General features: G+C 39.7%; 2 protein-coding genes across 2 annotated transcripts; one reads left to right on the top strand and one right to left on the bottom strand.

Moving 5' to 3' along the window:
• Window positions 1-415: 415 nt before the first annotated feature.
• Window positions 416-2,736, top strand: GGS23DRAFT_477639 (uncharacterized protein). The gene is made up of 5 exons (XM_051514269.1): window positions 416-762; window positions 845-1,085; window positions 1,151-1,288; window positions 1,360-2,654; window positions 2,726-2,736. The coding sequence occupies exons 1-4, from the start codon at window positions 611-613 to the stop codon at window positions 2,407-2,409; spliced, it is 1,581 nt and encodes a 526-aa protein (XP_051372703.1). The 5' UTR covers window positions 416-610; the 3' UTR covers window positions 2,410-2,654; window positions 2,726-2,736.
• On the bottom strand, window positions 2,737-4,037 carry GGS23DRAFT_477640 (kinase-like domain-containing protein). Its single transcript, XM_051514270.1, has one exon. It carries the CDS (start codon window positions 3,857-3,859, stop codon window positions 2,993-2,995), a length of 867 nt encoding a protein of 288 aa, XP_051372702.1. The 5' UTR covers window positions 3,860-4,037; the 3' UTR covers window positions 2,737-2,992.
• Window positions 4,038-14,593: the final 10,556 nt, after the last annotated feature.

Below are 14,593 nucleotides of genomic sequence, written 5' to 3'. Positions count from 1 at the left end.
ACACCGTGCCTCTGTCGCCTCCGGTGTCTCGCGACTTAGCGAGAATCCTCCCTCGCATCGTCTGCTCGCATCAGGTATTGGGTATCTGCCTGCATCGCCCGCACCGCCTGTTAGCTTAGCTGTAAGAGGCAAAGAGCTGGCCCGAAGCTGGCGGCCGTGGCACCACAAACGGCCAGCGGAGGATCAAACGGGCTAATACCTACCTGCTGAATACGCTATAGGTATATAGGCCTTCCTAATTCCCAATTCCCGGCGGGTGTTCGGCCTTTTCCATTTCGGCCAGAAGCCGGGAAATAATAAGTTGAGCTGCGAGCTGCGAGCTACGAGCTTCTCAACCCATTGCGCATTAGGTATTATTACAAGATAGCCCGACACTCTCTCTCTCCGTCTCTCTCTGTCCTACTCCTCTTCTCCTCTTCTTCTTCTCTCAACCCTCTGTCCTTGGGCTGCATTCTCCTTCTCGCCCCCTCTCCGTCTTCCTTCTCCAGGTCGGAATTTGTCCCGGACCAGTGGATAATCCCCCTCCACGTTGAGAACCTGGACCTGCTAAGTAATACCTACCAAAGTCGCCGCCGAGTCTGTACAGCACAACGCCGCATAGCAAACCACGATGGCGTCGCCGGTAGCCTCCGCGGCCCTCAAATCTCGTGTCCTGAGGTCGTCTATGCTGAAGAAGCTATGTCACCCCCAAGACCTGCTTCATCACTTCCCCAATGGCGCCTACATCGGCTGGTCGGGCTTTACGGGCGTGGGCTATCCCAAGTGCGTACCGAGACCCTCCCCCCACCTCCGTCACTCTCTCGCGACGGAGCTGACGATCCGGCCACCTAACCTCCCAACCCAGGAAAATGCCCACCTTCCTAGCAGACCACGTGGAGAAGAATAACCTCCAGGGCAAGCTGCGATACACGCTCTTCGTCGGCGCATCCTCCGGGGCCGAGACGGAGAACCGATGGGCAGAGCTGGATATGATCGAGAGGCGCAGCCCCCACCAAGTCGGGAAAGCCATCGCGAAGGGCATCAACGAAGGGAGAATAAAGTTCTTTGACAAGCATCTGTCCATGTTCCCCGTCGATCTGGTATACGTAGGTCGATGCACGCACGGCTTCCTCGCTCTAGTGGTACATTTGCTAAGAGTTGGCGCCGCTAGGGGTTTTATACGATGGAGCGGCCGAGCAACAAGCTCGACGTGGTGGTGGTGGAGGCAACAGACATTAAAGAAGATGGGAGCATCGTCCCCGGCGCATCCGTTGGCGCAACCCCCGAACTCATTCAACTAGCCGATAAGGTAGGTGAACAAGCTCTCCAGCCTCGAGGCGAGCCCGGAAACTAACTACGAGCTTGTGCCGCCGTAACTAGATCATCATCGAAGTCAATACATCGTTACCCAGCTTCGAGGGACTTCACGACATCACGATGACCGATCTGCCCCCGAAGCGGAAACCCTATCTAATAATGGGAGTTGAGGACCGCATCGGGACGACGTCCATCCCGATCGACCCGGAAAAGGTGGTCGGACTGATCGAGTCCGACTACCAGGACCAGACGACGCCGAACACGCCTGCCGACGACACGTCACGCGCGATCGCAAACCACCTGATCGAGTTCTTTGAGCACGAGGTGAAACAGGGTCGCATGCCCAAGTCGCTCCTCCCCCTGCAGTCGGGCATCGGCAACATCGCGAACGCCGTCATCGGCGGCCTCAGCGAGTCAAACTTCTGGAACCTCAAGGTGTGGACCGAGGTCATCCAGGACACCTTCCTCGACCTGTTCGACTCGGGCCGGCTCGACTTCGCGACGGCGACGTCGGTGCGGTTCTCGCCCGAGGGCTTCAAGCGCTTCTACGACAACTGGGAGTCGTACCACAACAAGCTGCTGCTGCGGTCCCAGCAGGTGTCGAACTCGCCCGAGATCATCCGGCGCCTCGGCGTCATCGGCATGAACACACCAGTCGAGGTGGACATCTACGCCCACGCGAACAGCACAAACGTGATGGCCAGCCGGATGCTCAACGGGCTCGGCGGCTCGGCCGACTTCCTGCGCTCGGCCAAGTACAGCATCATGCACACGCCGTCGACGCGACCGTCGAAGACGGACCCGCACGGCGTCAGCTGCATCGTGCCCATGTGCACGCACGTCGACCAGACGGAACACGACCTCGATGTCATCGTAACCGAGACGGGCTTGGCGGACGTGCGGGGCCTGAGCCCGCGCGAGCGAGCGCGCGTCATCATCGACAAGTGCGCCCACGACCAGTACCGGCCCATCCTCAAGGACTACTTCGACAAGGCCGAGTTCGAGTGCCTGCGCAAGGGCTGGGGCCACGAACCGCACCTCCTGTTCAACGCGTTCGACATGCACAAGGCGCTCCTCGAGCAAGGCAGCATGAGAAAGATCCAGAAATGGTGAGAAATACCTAGCTGAATGCACCTGCATAGCGAAGGCGAGCGGGGGCGGGGTTTTTCACATAGAGGAGCGCGCCGGCGACATGGACAGAGGAATAAGGCAGAGAGGCAAGGAGGCAGGCGAAGATTATTATCTACCTAATATAAAAAACGTACCATGGATTCAATAGAAGAAGACGGATGGCCGGATCTTCTCTTTCGGGCCATCATATCCTCTAGCATCAGAGCCAGGTTCCAGTACCTACTTATGTATGTACCTAATATGACCCCAATCCAAACAACTACCTAATTGAGTCTTCACCTATGCTTACGTAGGTAAGGTAACGCCGCTTCAGTTCAGCTCCCGGCTCAGCTTCGGCTCAGCTTCTGTTCGTGTCGGAGACGTGACTCGCAACGCGACCTCCGCGATTCGATGTGTTCAACACGAATGCATTAATTGATAAAAACGGCCTTTCGGGCCGCAAATTGAGCCCTTAAAATTGGCCAATTCAACAGCTGTATTTGTAGGAGTGCAGTGTTGAGGCATTCCCTCCTCCTAGCCTGCGACCCCTTCATCTGGTCTCGCCATCCATCGTCAGCCCGCCATCTCACGTCCACATTTCAAGCTTCATGCTTGATAACCAAAGGGACTGGGTTGGGTATTCGTCCAAGATCATGCGCACGTAGTCGTGCCAATCATCGTTCCAACCCCCGTTGGCAAACGTAGCCGTCGAATATTCCCAGTAGGTCGGATACCATGACGCAAACTCCCAGTCGATTATAACCGGCGTCTCGTCGGGCTGTATCATAATGTTCTTCCTCTGAAAGTCGTTGTGTCTGAAGACGGGAGAGCCATTGCCGCGAAGGACAGTCGGCAGGACATGTTGGTAATACCGAGTCTTGTGGGCCGCCCGCTCGCCGAGGTAGAGCGAGTATACCCGAATGATGTAGTCTATCAGTTCGTCCTCGGCTGCAAACGATGTCTTGACCACGTGGGCACCCCGTGTCGCCGAGAACATGTCGTCGAGTGGCGGCCCGCCGGCGATGTTGCCAAAGTAGCCTGGGTGCTGCAGTTGCCGGAGTTGATCGAAGTAGGTCCGAAGGATCCTAGCAATAGCGGTTTTGCGAGCCCGGTCCAGACTACTCCACAGGTTCAGAAGCGTCGTGCCGGCCACATATTGCATGACAATATATGTGACGACGCCCCGTTCCTCTTGACGCTGGTAGATAGCGTAGACTCTGGGGATCGGCACCGTCGTGGACTTTGCCACGTACAGCATGTTCCGGGCCTCAATGGGGTGGACATGAATGCCGAACTTGATGACGAATTTCTGCTGCATCCTCACGAGGCGAGAACCGCTGGACTGGTTTAGTAAGACTTCGGAGCCGTCGATATCATTTGGAGTCGGCAGAGGATTGGGATCATTCTGAGACTGGTCCACGAACAGGACATCGTATGGCGCCGCCTTGGGCATGACGAATTTCGCCCCAAGCAACAATGTTGTTGTTGAGAACTGGAAAAGTGCTTGTGGCTGGCGACATATGGGAAGAAAGAAGAAAAACAAGAAAAGGCGGGATGCCGAGGTAGATATGCGGCTCCGTAGCCGGGAGGGGATCGATCATTCACCGAGGCTGTCCGGGAGTAACAGTTAGCATATATGCAGGGTAATTCCTGTGGTAGGAGGTGCAGAAGCAAGCTTAGCTAACGAACACGAACACGAACTTTATGTAGACAAACTTCGTAATGCCCTAATAGATAGCCGATCACCAAGCTCTTCCACTGTTCCAAAGATTCTGCATGTTCGTCCACCGATGGACGTGATAATTCCTCGCCATTCTCTCCAAGTCGGAGATCATCATTCTTCATCCATAGTCTTGAGCACGCTCTAGTTGCCGCAACCACCACCAGACCTTAAGACAGTCCACCTCTTTCTTTGCTCCCCATCCCGCAATAAGCAGACAAAGGCTCCCCTTTTCAGGCATCTTCCCACTTTCATCATGTCGTCCTATCCTGTCTGTCTACCTCATCGAATCCTTGGGAGCCCCTCGAGTCATTCCATCTTCGTTGAAACCGAAAAAGGTGAGTCTGAGACTCTCTTCCAAGTCAAAGGCGGCATCCATAGCGGCATAACATATGAGACCGTATCGAGGAAGCCCGACTTGTCCAATACCTTCATATCAAAGTCACAGTTGGGATAGGTCAGGGTCGAGGACCTGTCTCGCGTCGACTCCATCTGCCGCGCCGACCCTCCTCCCGCGAGGTGTGCATTTCGCGAATTTCCCAGTCCGTTTAGTTTGCGTTGCATGGACGTGGGGGTAACCTGGCTTTTGCTTTTACCTCGCTATTTGTATTTGCTAGTATTCTCCGATCATTTCTGGCGGATACTGGTCGTAGCTCTCACGACCACTCTTCTCAATTTAGAAGGGTCAGCCATCTCGTCCGGGGGGGGGGGGGGGGGGGTTTCCGGCGCTGATACTGGCTTGCGCGCCAAGGCCATGACGGAGGTGATCCCGGGCCTACTTAGACCCTACCGGACGAGTTCTCTACCGACGAAGCTGGTTGCACTAGACGCGGTTAGTTTCGTGACTGGAACTCGTGTGTGGATTTCCAGCGTCGGGTGGCAAATCGAGGGAGGGAAACGGTGCCAAGGGGTAGGTATCAAGTAGAGTGGTTTGCCTTGCTGCCTAGCGATCAACATCCATACACATATTAATACCTGCCTGTTACCATCTGTCACAGGACCACGGGCCACCCCCCCGCGGGCCACCCTGCTCCCCACCAAAAAACGGAAAAAGTCGCTATTTTCAAACACGCATAACGTTATATATATAAGGATTTAAAGGTTATAAGTTATATCAGTCGAATTATCTTTTTAAGCTCTTTAGATTGATATAAGTTTCTTTAGATATCACGGCTTATAACGAGTAGAATTCTTTACTTAATATAGATATAAGATTTTTATATCTTATAATAATATTTACTTATTAAAAATTAATTATATTTATTAAATAAAGCTTTAAAATTATAATGATTATATTTTTATAAATCTTACTTACTTTTCTAAAATGTATATAATGAAAAGTATTAATAATACTTATATATTAAATGTAATAATTAAATGAAAAAGGTATATAATCTTAATAATAATATATATATTCCTTTAATATTATAACGTTATATAATATATAATTTATAAAATATTACTTATTATGTTTTAAATATCTATATTTATATATAATATATATTTAAAGTGTATATTTTAAAGTTATAGCAAAGATAATAAGCTATTGAAATATATTGAAATTTTGCTAAATAAAAAGTTATATAATTAATTATTTTTTAACTAGGTTTATATTTTATTGATAAATAAAATATACCTATATATTTATTACTTAATTAAAAGTTAAATACTATTTATTTTAAGGTTATTTGAAACGATATATGTAAGAATTTATTTATAAATATATATAATATATAATATTAAATTAATAATAAATATATTTCTTTAATTTAATGAAGGTTTTCTTTGTTTATATTATTATATAAGTTATAAATATAATATTATAGTATGAATATTACGTAATGTAAATCGAATAGAATTTTTATTATTTATATAAGTATTAATAAAATATATTGATATTTTTATTACGAAAAGATTATGAAAATAAACTTTAAATTTATAATTTTTATAATCCATTATATAGAGAAAGTAACAAAGAAAATAAATTATATTATATATATTTTATATCTTAAGTTTCATATGTAAAATGCTAAAGAGAAATAGGTATATTATAATATTATAATATTATATTAAATATAATATTATATATACTAATATAGATATTTTTAGAAGTATATTTATATATATATATTATATATATTATAGTGGTGCGGTAAGACATACCCTCTTAATGCATTACGTAATACGCTACGATAGGCCTTATGCCTATATAAAGTAACCATAGTACCCGTAAGTACGGGATATGCTATACTTGTTATTTAATTCATTACCTAGCTAGATTACTATCTTTACTATTTTTATCTTAATTAAAGATTCGTTTTTATTATTAGATTCGTCGTTCTCCGATTAATATATTTATCTTAATTATAAGCGCTTAAGTTACTTCGTCGTACCGCTATAACCGAATAAGTAACTTTTACGTTTTATTCCTTTTCTTTCCTTACCTCTTATACCTTCGGGCTAGCGACTACTATATTTCTACGATTAAGAGGCATAGCTAAGATACGATAACTATATTAGATTCCTTGCCTCTCGATTAATATAGCGATACTAGTTTTATCTATCTTAGACTATCATACGTATTATAATCTTCGATAGAATATACTTTTAAGTAAATCTATCCGGGTTTTTAATATCGCGTACGCTTTACTCCTCCTTAATAGCGACTATCTTATAACTTTTTCGACCCCTTAACCTTTAGTTTACAGAGTTTTTATTACGCTACTAGGATTTAAAGGATACCGATCGCCGTCGGCGCCGCTATCTAACCCGCGAAGTAGCCTACGTTTTACGTTAAATAAAGTATTTTACTTTATGGTTATTTATTTATTATAAGAAGGTACGTATAAGCCCGGGAACTTTTATAACGATATTATTATTATTAAGATAATACCTAGCCCTTAATACTTATAACGTTATTAAGCTATCGATATTACGATATAATACGACGACTAAACCGCGTTTATACCGATTAAGATATTCCTCGTATCGTTATTTACCTACTTATACGGAGGAACCCGTAAAACCTAGGAGAACTTTCGTCGTAATACTACCGCTACTAGGAATAATACTTAGCCCTCGATACTAACCGCTTCCTCGAACCGCTAATAGTATAGTATATCTCGTACGAGTAAATAGAGCTTATAGCGATTAAGGTAGTCCCTTTATAGTTATTTACCTACTATATAAAGGACGTACGAACGCCTTAGTATAAATTACGATAACTTATACGACCCGTTACTCCTTTATTAATATTAAGGGCGGATAAAGACTAATAATAATTATACCTTAACCGACCTTACGATAGCTTCTTTTTCCTTCTAAACTTATTAATCGATATAAACTAAATATATAAATACTAATAACTTATTATATTAAAGGCATTTTAAAATACCTAGGCGTAGCGATTCGACGATATAGTATACGATATAATATAAATATTTACATTAATAATATAAATAGAAATTAATAGACTAATAGCTATTAATAACCGATAGTTTTAAAGAAAACTAGGAATTAATATTAATAGAACTACGTAGATATAGAGGATTAAGGAAACGGAACTAGAGTCGAGTTAATAAGTATACCTATATATAAGCTAGCCTTATATTACTAACTAATAGTTAATATAGCGAGAAGTATTAATATAAGCGTAAAACGGCGCCTAGCGGTAATACCGTTAATACTATTAAATAACCTTCGTTAAATCGAAACCGGCTTATAGCTATAACCGGTATCGTATCTAACGCGATTTTCTACTCGGGATCTATCCCTTATACGTATTACTTTAATAAAGGTTATACGTTAGGAGTTTTAGACCTTAATAGGAGGAATTATCGTCGATTTATTTATAATAATTAAACTATTAATCTAAGGAATACGTATCGTACTTTAATTAAGCGTTAGCCGACTAAAGAAACTCGTATAATACCCGGATCCTATCGATCGGGATAGTATAATAAATAATAATATACTTATACTAAAGAAAAAGTATTAAGATATAAATAATAGTTATTATACCTTTACTCCTATATTAAATAATAAGATCCTTACTATTTCTCTTTTTACTTTATACCTCGTACCGATAAACTAAACGGAATCCGTAGCTAGGAAACGAAGTAAATCGCCGTTAAAACCCGAAGTAATAAAGACTAAATTATTAATAAAGACCTTAAGAGTCGATATTAATTCTCCGCCCTTATATCCGCCCGAAAAGGAGAAGGACGACGATAAAACTCTTACTTAGCTACCCCTTAACCGCGGCTTTATACTTATCCCGCTAATCCCTATAGTATTATCTTAGAATAATAATAACGGGACCTTTAGTAGTTAGAATATACCGGTAGTTATCCCGATTATCGTAATACTAGCTATTAGATTTCCTAACCCTATCGATTACCCTAGGCTTAAGTTTAACGAATATAACGTAACTTAATAACTAAAGAAGGTAGATCGATTATTTAACCGCTACCGTATAAACGACGACGATAAGATTAAGGAAATCGGCGAATAAACTACGACTAAAATTATTAAGGAGCGTATTAACGACGTTATAAAGGATTAAACGATTTAAAGAGTTATCGTTATAGCCTTAAAGTACCGCTTTAGGATTACCGATAGATTAGGTTAAACTAACGTTAAACGTAAACTCGTATAACTAAAACGAGGATACGTAATTAACGACCTTAAGGCGATCTTTACGTATCTTATAAACTATAAACGTCTTTCTAAGTTCGTAAACGATAACGGAAAGCTTCCTTAGAAAGTAGGATACCTAACCGATAAATTCCGGATATCCTTAATTATAAAGTTCTATAAGACGGAAGACTACGATTATAATAAAATCGGAAATATCGACTACCGGATTCTTTATACCTAGCTTTATAAGTAGGCGGAACGTCGTATAGTAATATAAATTACCGATAGAACCTAAGCCGAGGAACGACGATAATAAAAAACGGTAACTTTCGAGGAACCCGAGAAGCTTATAATATAAATAATTTAACGATTAACGACTCTTAGCCTTTAAATACCTTTACTACCGCCTCCCTTATAGCCTAGACCTTCTTACGGCTATCTAAGTACTAGTTAAGAAGCTAGTATATAGGCCCTCTATAACCGATTTAACGCTTTAGAAATAAAGATAACTTCGTAGAACTACCGTTAAAATAATAGCTCTTATGGCCTTAAAGGTACGTATAACGCCGATTAATAATATTAATAAGAAAATCCGTTCCTAGTAAACGCGGTTCGGAACCTAAGTCTTTATAACCTATAAATTAACGGGAGGATCCTAGTAAGCTTTAAATATAATACTATATTAGATTACCGAGGCATACGTAATAAGATTCTATTAACCTAAACGAATAATTATAAGAAATTCGAATATTAGTTTTATAATACTTTCGATCGGCTTTATAACTATAGCCGTTATCCGTTACTAATAGATATAACCTAGAATCGGTTTTATTATAGAAGTAATAAGCGATTATATTACTTCGAAAACGGAAACCCGGATAAGCCGGAATTAATACTAGTCCTAGAATCGATTATTACCTAAGTTAAGCGTAAAGGAGAACCGATCGCTTATTATATTTTATTTTACGTATATTAGAATAAGGAATCTCTAGAGTAAGTACGTAGGATAGCATATTATTATTTAACCGGAAAGCTAAAGCTTATATCCCTCGACCTACGATACTTTAAGAGCGAGGATATAATACCGAAGCAGGAAGAGATACCTAAAGTTATATCGGAAATTAACGTTATTTAAATAATCGAACGTAAATATAGCTACGAACTATACGAAACGGAGATCTTAGGTTATAATTAAACGAAGGATCTTATCGACGACGAAGGTATTTATTATTATAAAGGTATTATTAAAACGGACCTAGTCGAAGTTAACGTAATTAAACGAATTAAAGGTCCTAACGGCGAATATATCGAAAGAAAAGTATCCGATTAAGAGGATATAGAAGTTCTATCGTTATAACCTAAGCGTAAACCGACTAAAGCCGGTAAAAACGCTACTTCGAATACGAACGACCTAGCTAGGAAAGCGAAGACTATTAACGAGCTATTAAAAGAGTTTTAATTAAATAAAATTAATAAGAATAATAAGAAACGCTTCGAGGTTTCGTAGGACGACCTAATTAAGTTCATACCCGGGTTTTCGGAATAAGTAGTTAAGTACCTTACGATACGCGCTATAGAGATTAACGAAGGTTAGCCTAAGGTTATTAAGATTATAAAGGAATAGATATAAAAGGATCGGGAAGAAAGCGTTAAGATACTTAGCGTACCGTAAACTACCGCCTCGTTTATTAACTCTTCGAATAGAATAGCGGTAAATTCTATTATCGCAAAGGATACTAAAAACTATATCCGGCCTTTCCCTAAGTTAGTAGTTAACGTAGGACCTAACGGGAACGAAGCTCTCGTATCTACGGTAATCGATATAGAGGCGTAGTCTAATATAATCGTAAAAAGCTATATAAAGAAGTAACGTTTTCTTATAACCGGTATTAAGGCGATATAGCGAGGTTTTAAATCCTTTATAAAGACCCTATATATAGGAATAATCGACGGTCTTATTTAGCTTATCGATTATTACCTTCGCTTATCGATTTACGTCGTTAAAGATAGGTTCGTTAGTTATCCCTTATTACTTAATATAAACTTTATCTTTTAGTCTTATATAAAACTCGAATTCGACGGAAGTACCTTAATAAGAACTATTAACTTTAGCTCGGCCCGGATAATAATCCCTTTCGTTATTAACTTAAGAAGCGATACGTTATTAAGCCTTATACTCGGCGATTAAGAAAACTAAATACTATTAATACCTTAGGCCGCTTTAATAGCGTATATAGTGTAGTGGTACGGTAAGACATGCCCTCTTAATGCATTACGTGATACGCTACGATAGGCCTTATGCCTATATAGAGTAATCATAACTCCCGTAAGTACGGGACATACTATGCTTATTATTTAGTTTATTACCTAGCTAGATTATTATCTTTATTATTTTTACCTTAATTAAAGATTCGTTTTTGTTATTAGATTCGTCGTTTTCCGATTAATATATCTATCTTAGTTATAGGCGCTTAAGTTACTTCGTCGTACCGCTATAGCCGAATAAGTAACTTTTGCGTTTTACTCCTTTTCTTTCCTTATCTCTTATGCCTTCGGGCTAGCGACTACTATATCTCTACGACTAAGGGATATAACTAAGATACGATAACTATATTAGATTCCTTGCCTCTCGATTAGTATAGCGATATTAGTTTTATTTATCCTAGATTATCGTACGTATTATAATCTTCGATAGAGTATACTTTCGAATAAACCTATCCGGGTCTTTAATATCGCGTACGCTTTATTCCTCCTTAGTAGCGACTACCTTATGACTTTTTTCGACCTTTTAACCTTTAGTTTACGGAGTTTTTATTACGCTACTAAGATTTAAAGGATACCGATCGCCGTCGGCGCCGCTATTTAACCCGCGAAGTAGTCCGCGTTTTACGTTAAATAGAGTATCCCGCCTTATGGTTATTTATTTACTATAGGGAGGTACGTATAAGCCCGGGAACCTTTACTACGATACCATAGCCGTTAGGATATTACCTAACCCTTAATACTTATAATATTAATAAGCTATCGATACTACGATATAATACGACGACTAGACCGCGTTTATACCGATTAGGATATCCTTCGTATCGTTATTTACCTACCTATACGGAGGAACCCGTAAAACCCGGGAGAACTCTCGTCGTAATATTACCGTTACTAAGGATAACACTTAGCCCTCGATACTAACCGCTTCTTCGAACCGCTAATAATATAGTATATTTCGTACGAATAAATAAAGCTTATAGCGATTAGGGTAGCTTCTTTATAATTATCTATTTACTATATAAATTAAACGTACGAACGCCTTAGTATAAATTACGATAACCTATACGACCCGTTATTCCCTTACTAATACTAAGGGCGGATAAAGGCTAATAGTAATTATATCCCTAACCGACTTTACGATAGCTTCTTTTTCCCTCTAAACCTATTAATCGATATAAATTAAATATATAAATACTAATAACTTATTATGCTAGAGGTATTTTAGGATACCTAGGCGTAACGATTCGACGATATAATATACGATATAATATAGATATTTATATTAATAGTATAAATAAGATTAATAAACTAATAGCTACTAGTAACCGATAGTTTTAAAAAAAACTAGGAATTAATATTAATAAAATTACGTAAATATAAAAGATTAAAGAAACGGAACTAAAGTCGAATTAATAAGTATACCTATATATAAGTTAGTTCTATATTACTAATTAATAACTAATATAGCGAGAAGTATTAATATAGGCGTAAAACGGCGCCTAGCGGTAATACCGTTAATATTATTAAATAGCCCCCGTTAGATCGAAACCGGCTTATAACTATAACCGGTATCGTATCCGACGCGATTCTTTACTCGGGATTTATTCCCTATACGTATTACCTTAACGAAGGTTATACGTTAGGAGTTCTAAACCTTAATAAAAGGAATTATCGTCGACTTATTTATAATAATTAAACTATTAGTCTAAGGAATATATATCGTACTTTAATTAGGCGTTAGCCGATTAAAAAAGCTCGTATAATACCCGGATCCTATCGATCGGGATAATATAATAAATAATAATATACCTATACTAAAGGAAAAGTATTAGGATATAAATAATAATTATTATACCTTTACTCTTATATTAGATAATAAGACCCTTATTACCTTCCTTTCTACTTTATACCTTATATCGTTAAACTAAACGGAATTTATAGCTAGGAAACGGAGTAAATCGCTATTAGGACCCGAAGTAGTAAAAATTAAACTACTAATAAAGACCTTAAGAATCGATACTAGCTTTCCGTTCTTATATCCGCCTAAAGAAGAAGAGGACGACGATAAAACTCCTACTTAACTACCCCTTAACCGCGGCTTTATATTTATCCCGCTAATTCCTATAGTATTATTTTAAAATAATAATAACGGGGCCTTTAGTAGTTAGAATATACCGGTAGCTATCCCGATTATTATAATGCTAGTTATTAGATTCCCTAACCCTACCGATTACCCTAGGCTTAAGTTTAACGAATATAATATAACCTAATAACTAAAGAAGGTAGATCGATTATTTAACCGCTACCGTATAAGCGACGACGATAAAATTAAGGAGATCGGCGAATAAATTACGACCGAGATTATTAGGGAGCGTATTAACGACGTTATAAAGGATTAAACGATCTAGAGAGTTATCGTTATAGCCTTAAAGTACCGCTTTAAGATTACCGATAAACTAAGCTAAGCTAACGTTAAGCGTAAACTCGTATAGCTAAAACGAAATAACGTAATTAACGATCCTAAGGCGATTTTTACGTATTTTATAAATTATAAACGTCTTTTTAAGCTCGTAAACGATAACGGAAAGCTTCCCTAAAAAATAGGATACCTAACCGATAAATTCCGGATATCCCTAATTATAAAGTTCTATAAGACGGAAGACTATAACTATAATAAGATCGGAAATATCGACTACCGGACTCTTTATACTTAGCTTTATAAGTAAGCGAAACGTCGTATAGTAATATAAATTACCGATAGGACCTAAGCGGAGGAACGACGATAGTAAAAGACGGTAACTTTCGAGGAACCCGAAAAGCCTATAATATAAATAATTTAACGATTAACGACTCTTAGCCTTTAGCTACCTCTACTACCGCTTCTTTCGTAACCTAGACCTTCTTACGGCTACCTAAATACTAATTAAGAAGCTAATATATAGGCCTTTTACGACCGACTTAACGCTCTAGAGATAAAGATAACTTTATAGAACTACCGTTAGGATAATAACTCTTATAGCCTTAGGGGTACGTACGGCGCCGATTAATAATATTAATAGGAAAACCCGTTCCTAGTAAACGTAGTTCGGAACCTAAGTCTTTATAACCTATAAACTAACGGAAGAACCTTAGTAGGCTCTAGACGTAATACTATACTAGACTACCGAGGCATACGTAATAAGATTCTACTAACTTAAACGAATAACTATAAGGAATTCGAATATTAGTTTTACGGTACTTTCGATCGGCTTTATAACTATAGCCGCTACCCGCTATTAATAAATATAACCTAGAATCGGTTTTATTATAAGAATAACGAGCGACTATATTACCTCGAGAACGGAAACCCGGATAAGCCGGAATTAATACTAGTCCTAAGATCGATTATTACCTAAGCTAAGCGTAAAGAAGAACCGATCGCTTATTATATTTTATTTTACGTATATTAAAGTAAGGAATCTCTAAAGTAGGTACGTAGGATAGCATATTATTATTTAACCGGAAAGCTAAAGCTTATATCCTTCGACCTACGATACTTTAAGAGCGAGGAAGTAGTACTAAAGC

The sequence above is a fragment of the Durotheca rogersii genome (assembly GCF_024521655.1).
Source record: "Durotheca rogersii strain YMJ 92031201 chromosome Unknown GGS23scaffold_7, whole genome shotgun sequence".
Taxonomy (NCBI): domain Eukaryota; kingdom Fungi; phylum Ascomycota; class Sordariomycetes; order Xylariales; family Xylariaceae; genus Durotheca; species Durotheca rogersii.
This window is presented reverse-complemented; position numbering and strand designations above follow the sequence as displayed.

Coding starts and splice junctions, on each gene's coding strand:
- GGS23DRAFT_477639 (XM_051514269.1), top strand. CDS start 611: ATGGCGTCGCCGGTAGCCTCCGCGGCCCTCAAATCTCGTGTCCTGAGG. Junction 1,086..1,150: donor TCCCCGTCGATCTGGTATAC/GTAGGTCGATGC, acceptor TGGCGCCGCTAG/GGGTTTTATACGATGGAGCG. Junction 1,289..1,359: donor TCATTCAACTAGCCGATAAG/GTAGGTGAACAA, acceptor CGCCGTAACTAG/ATCATCATCGAAGTCAATAC.
- GGS23DRAFT_477640 (XM_051514270.1), bottom strand. CDS start 3,859: ATGCCCAAGGCGGCGCCATACGATGTCCTGTTCGTGGACCAGTCTCAG.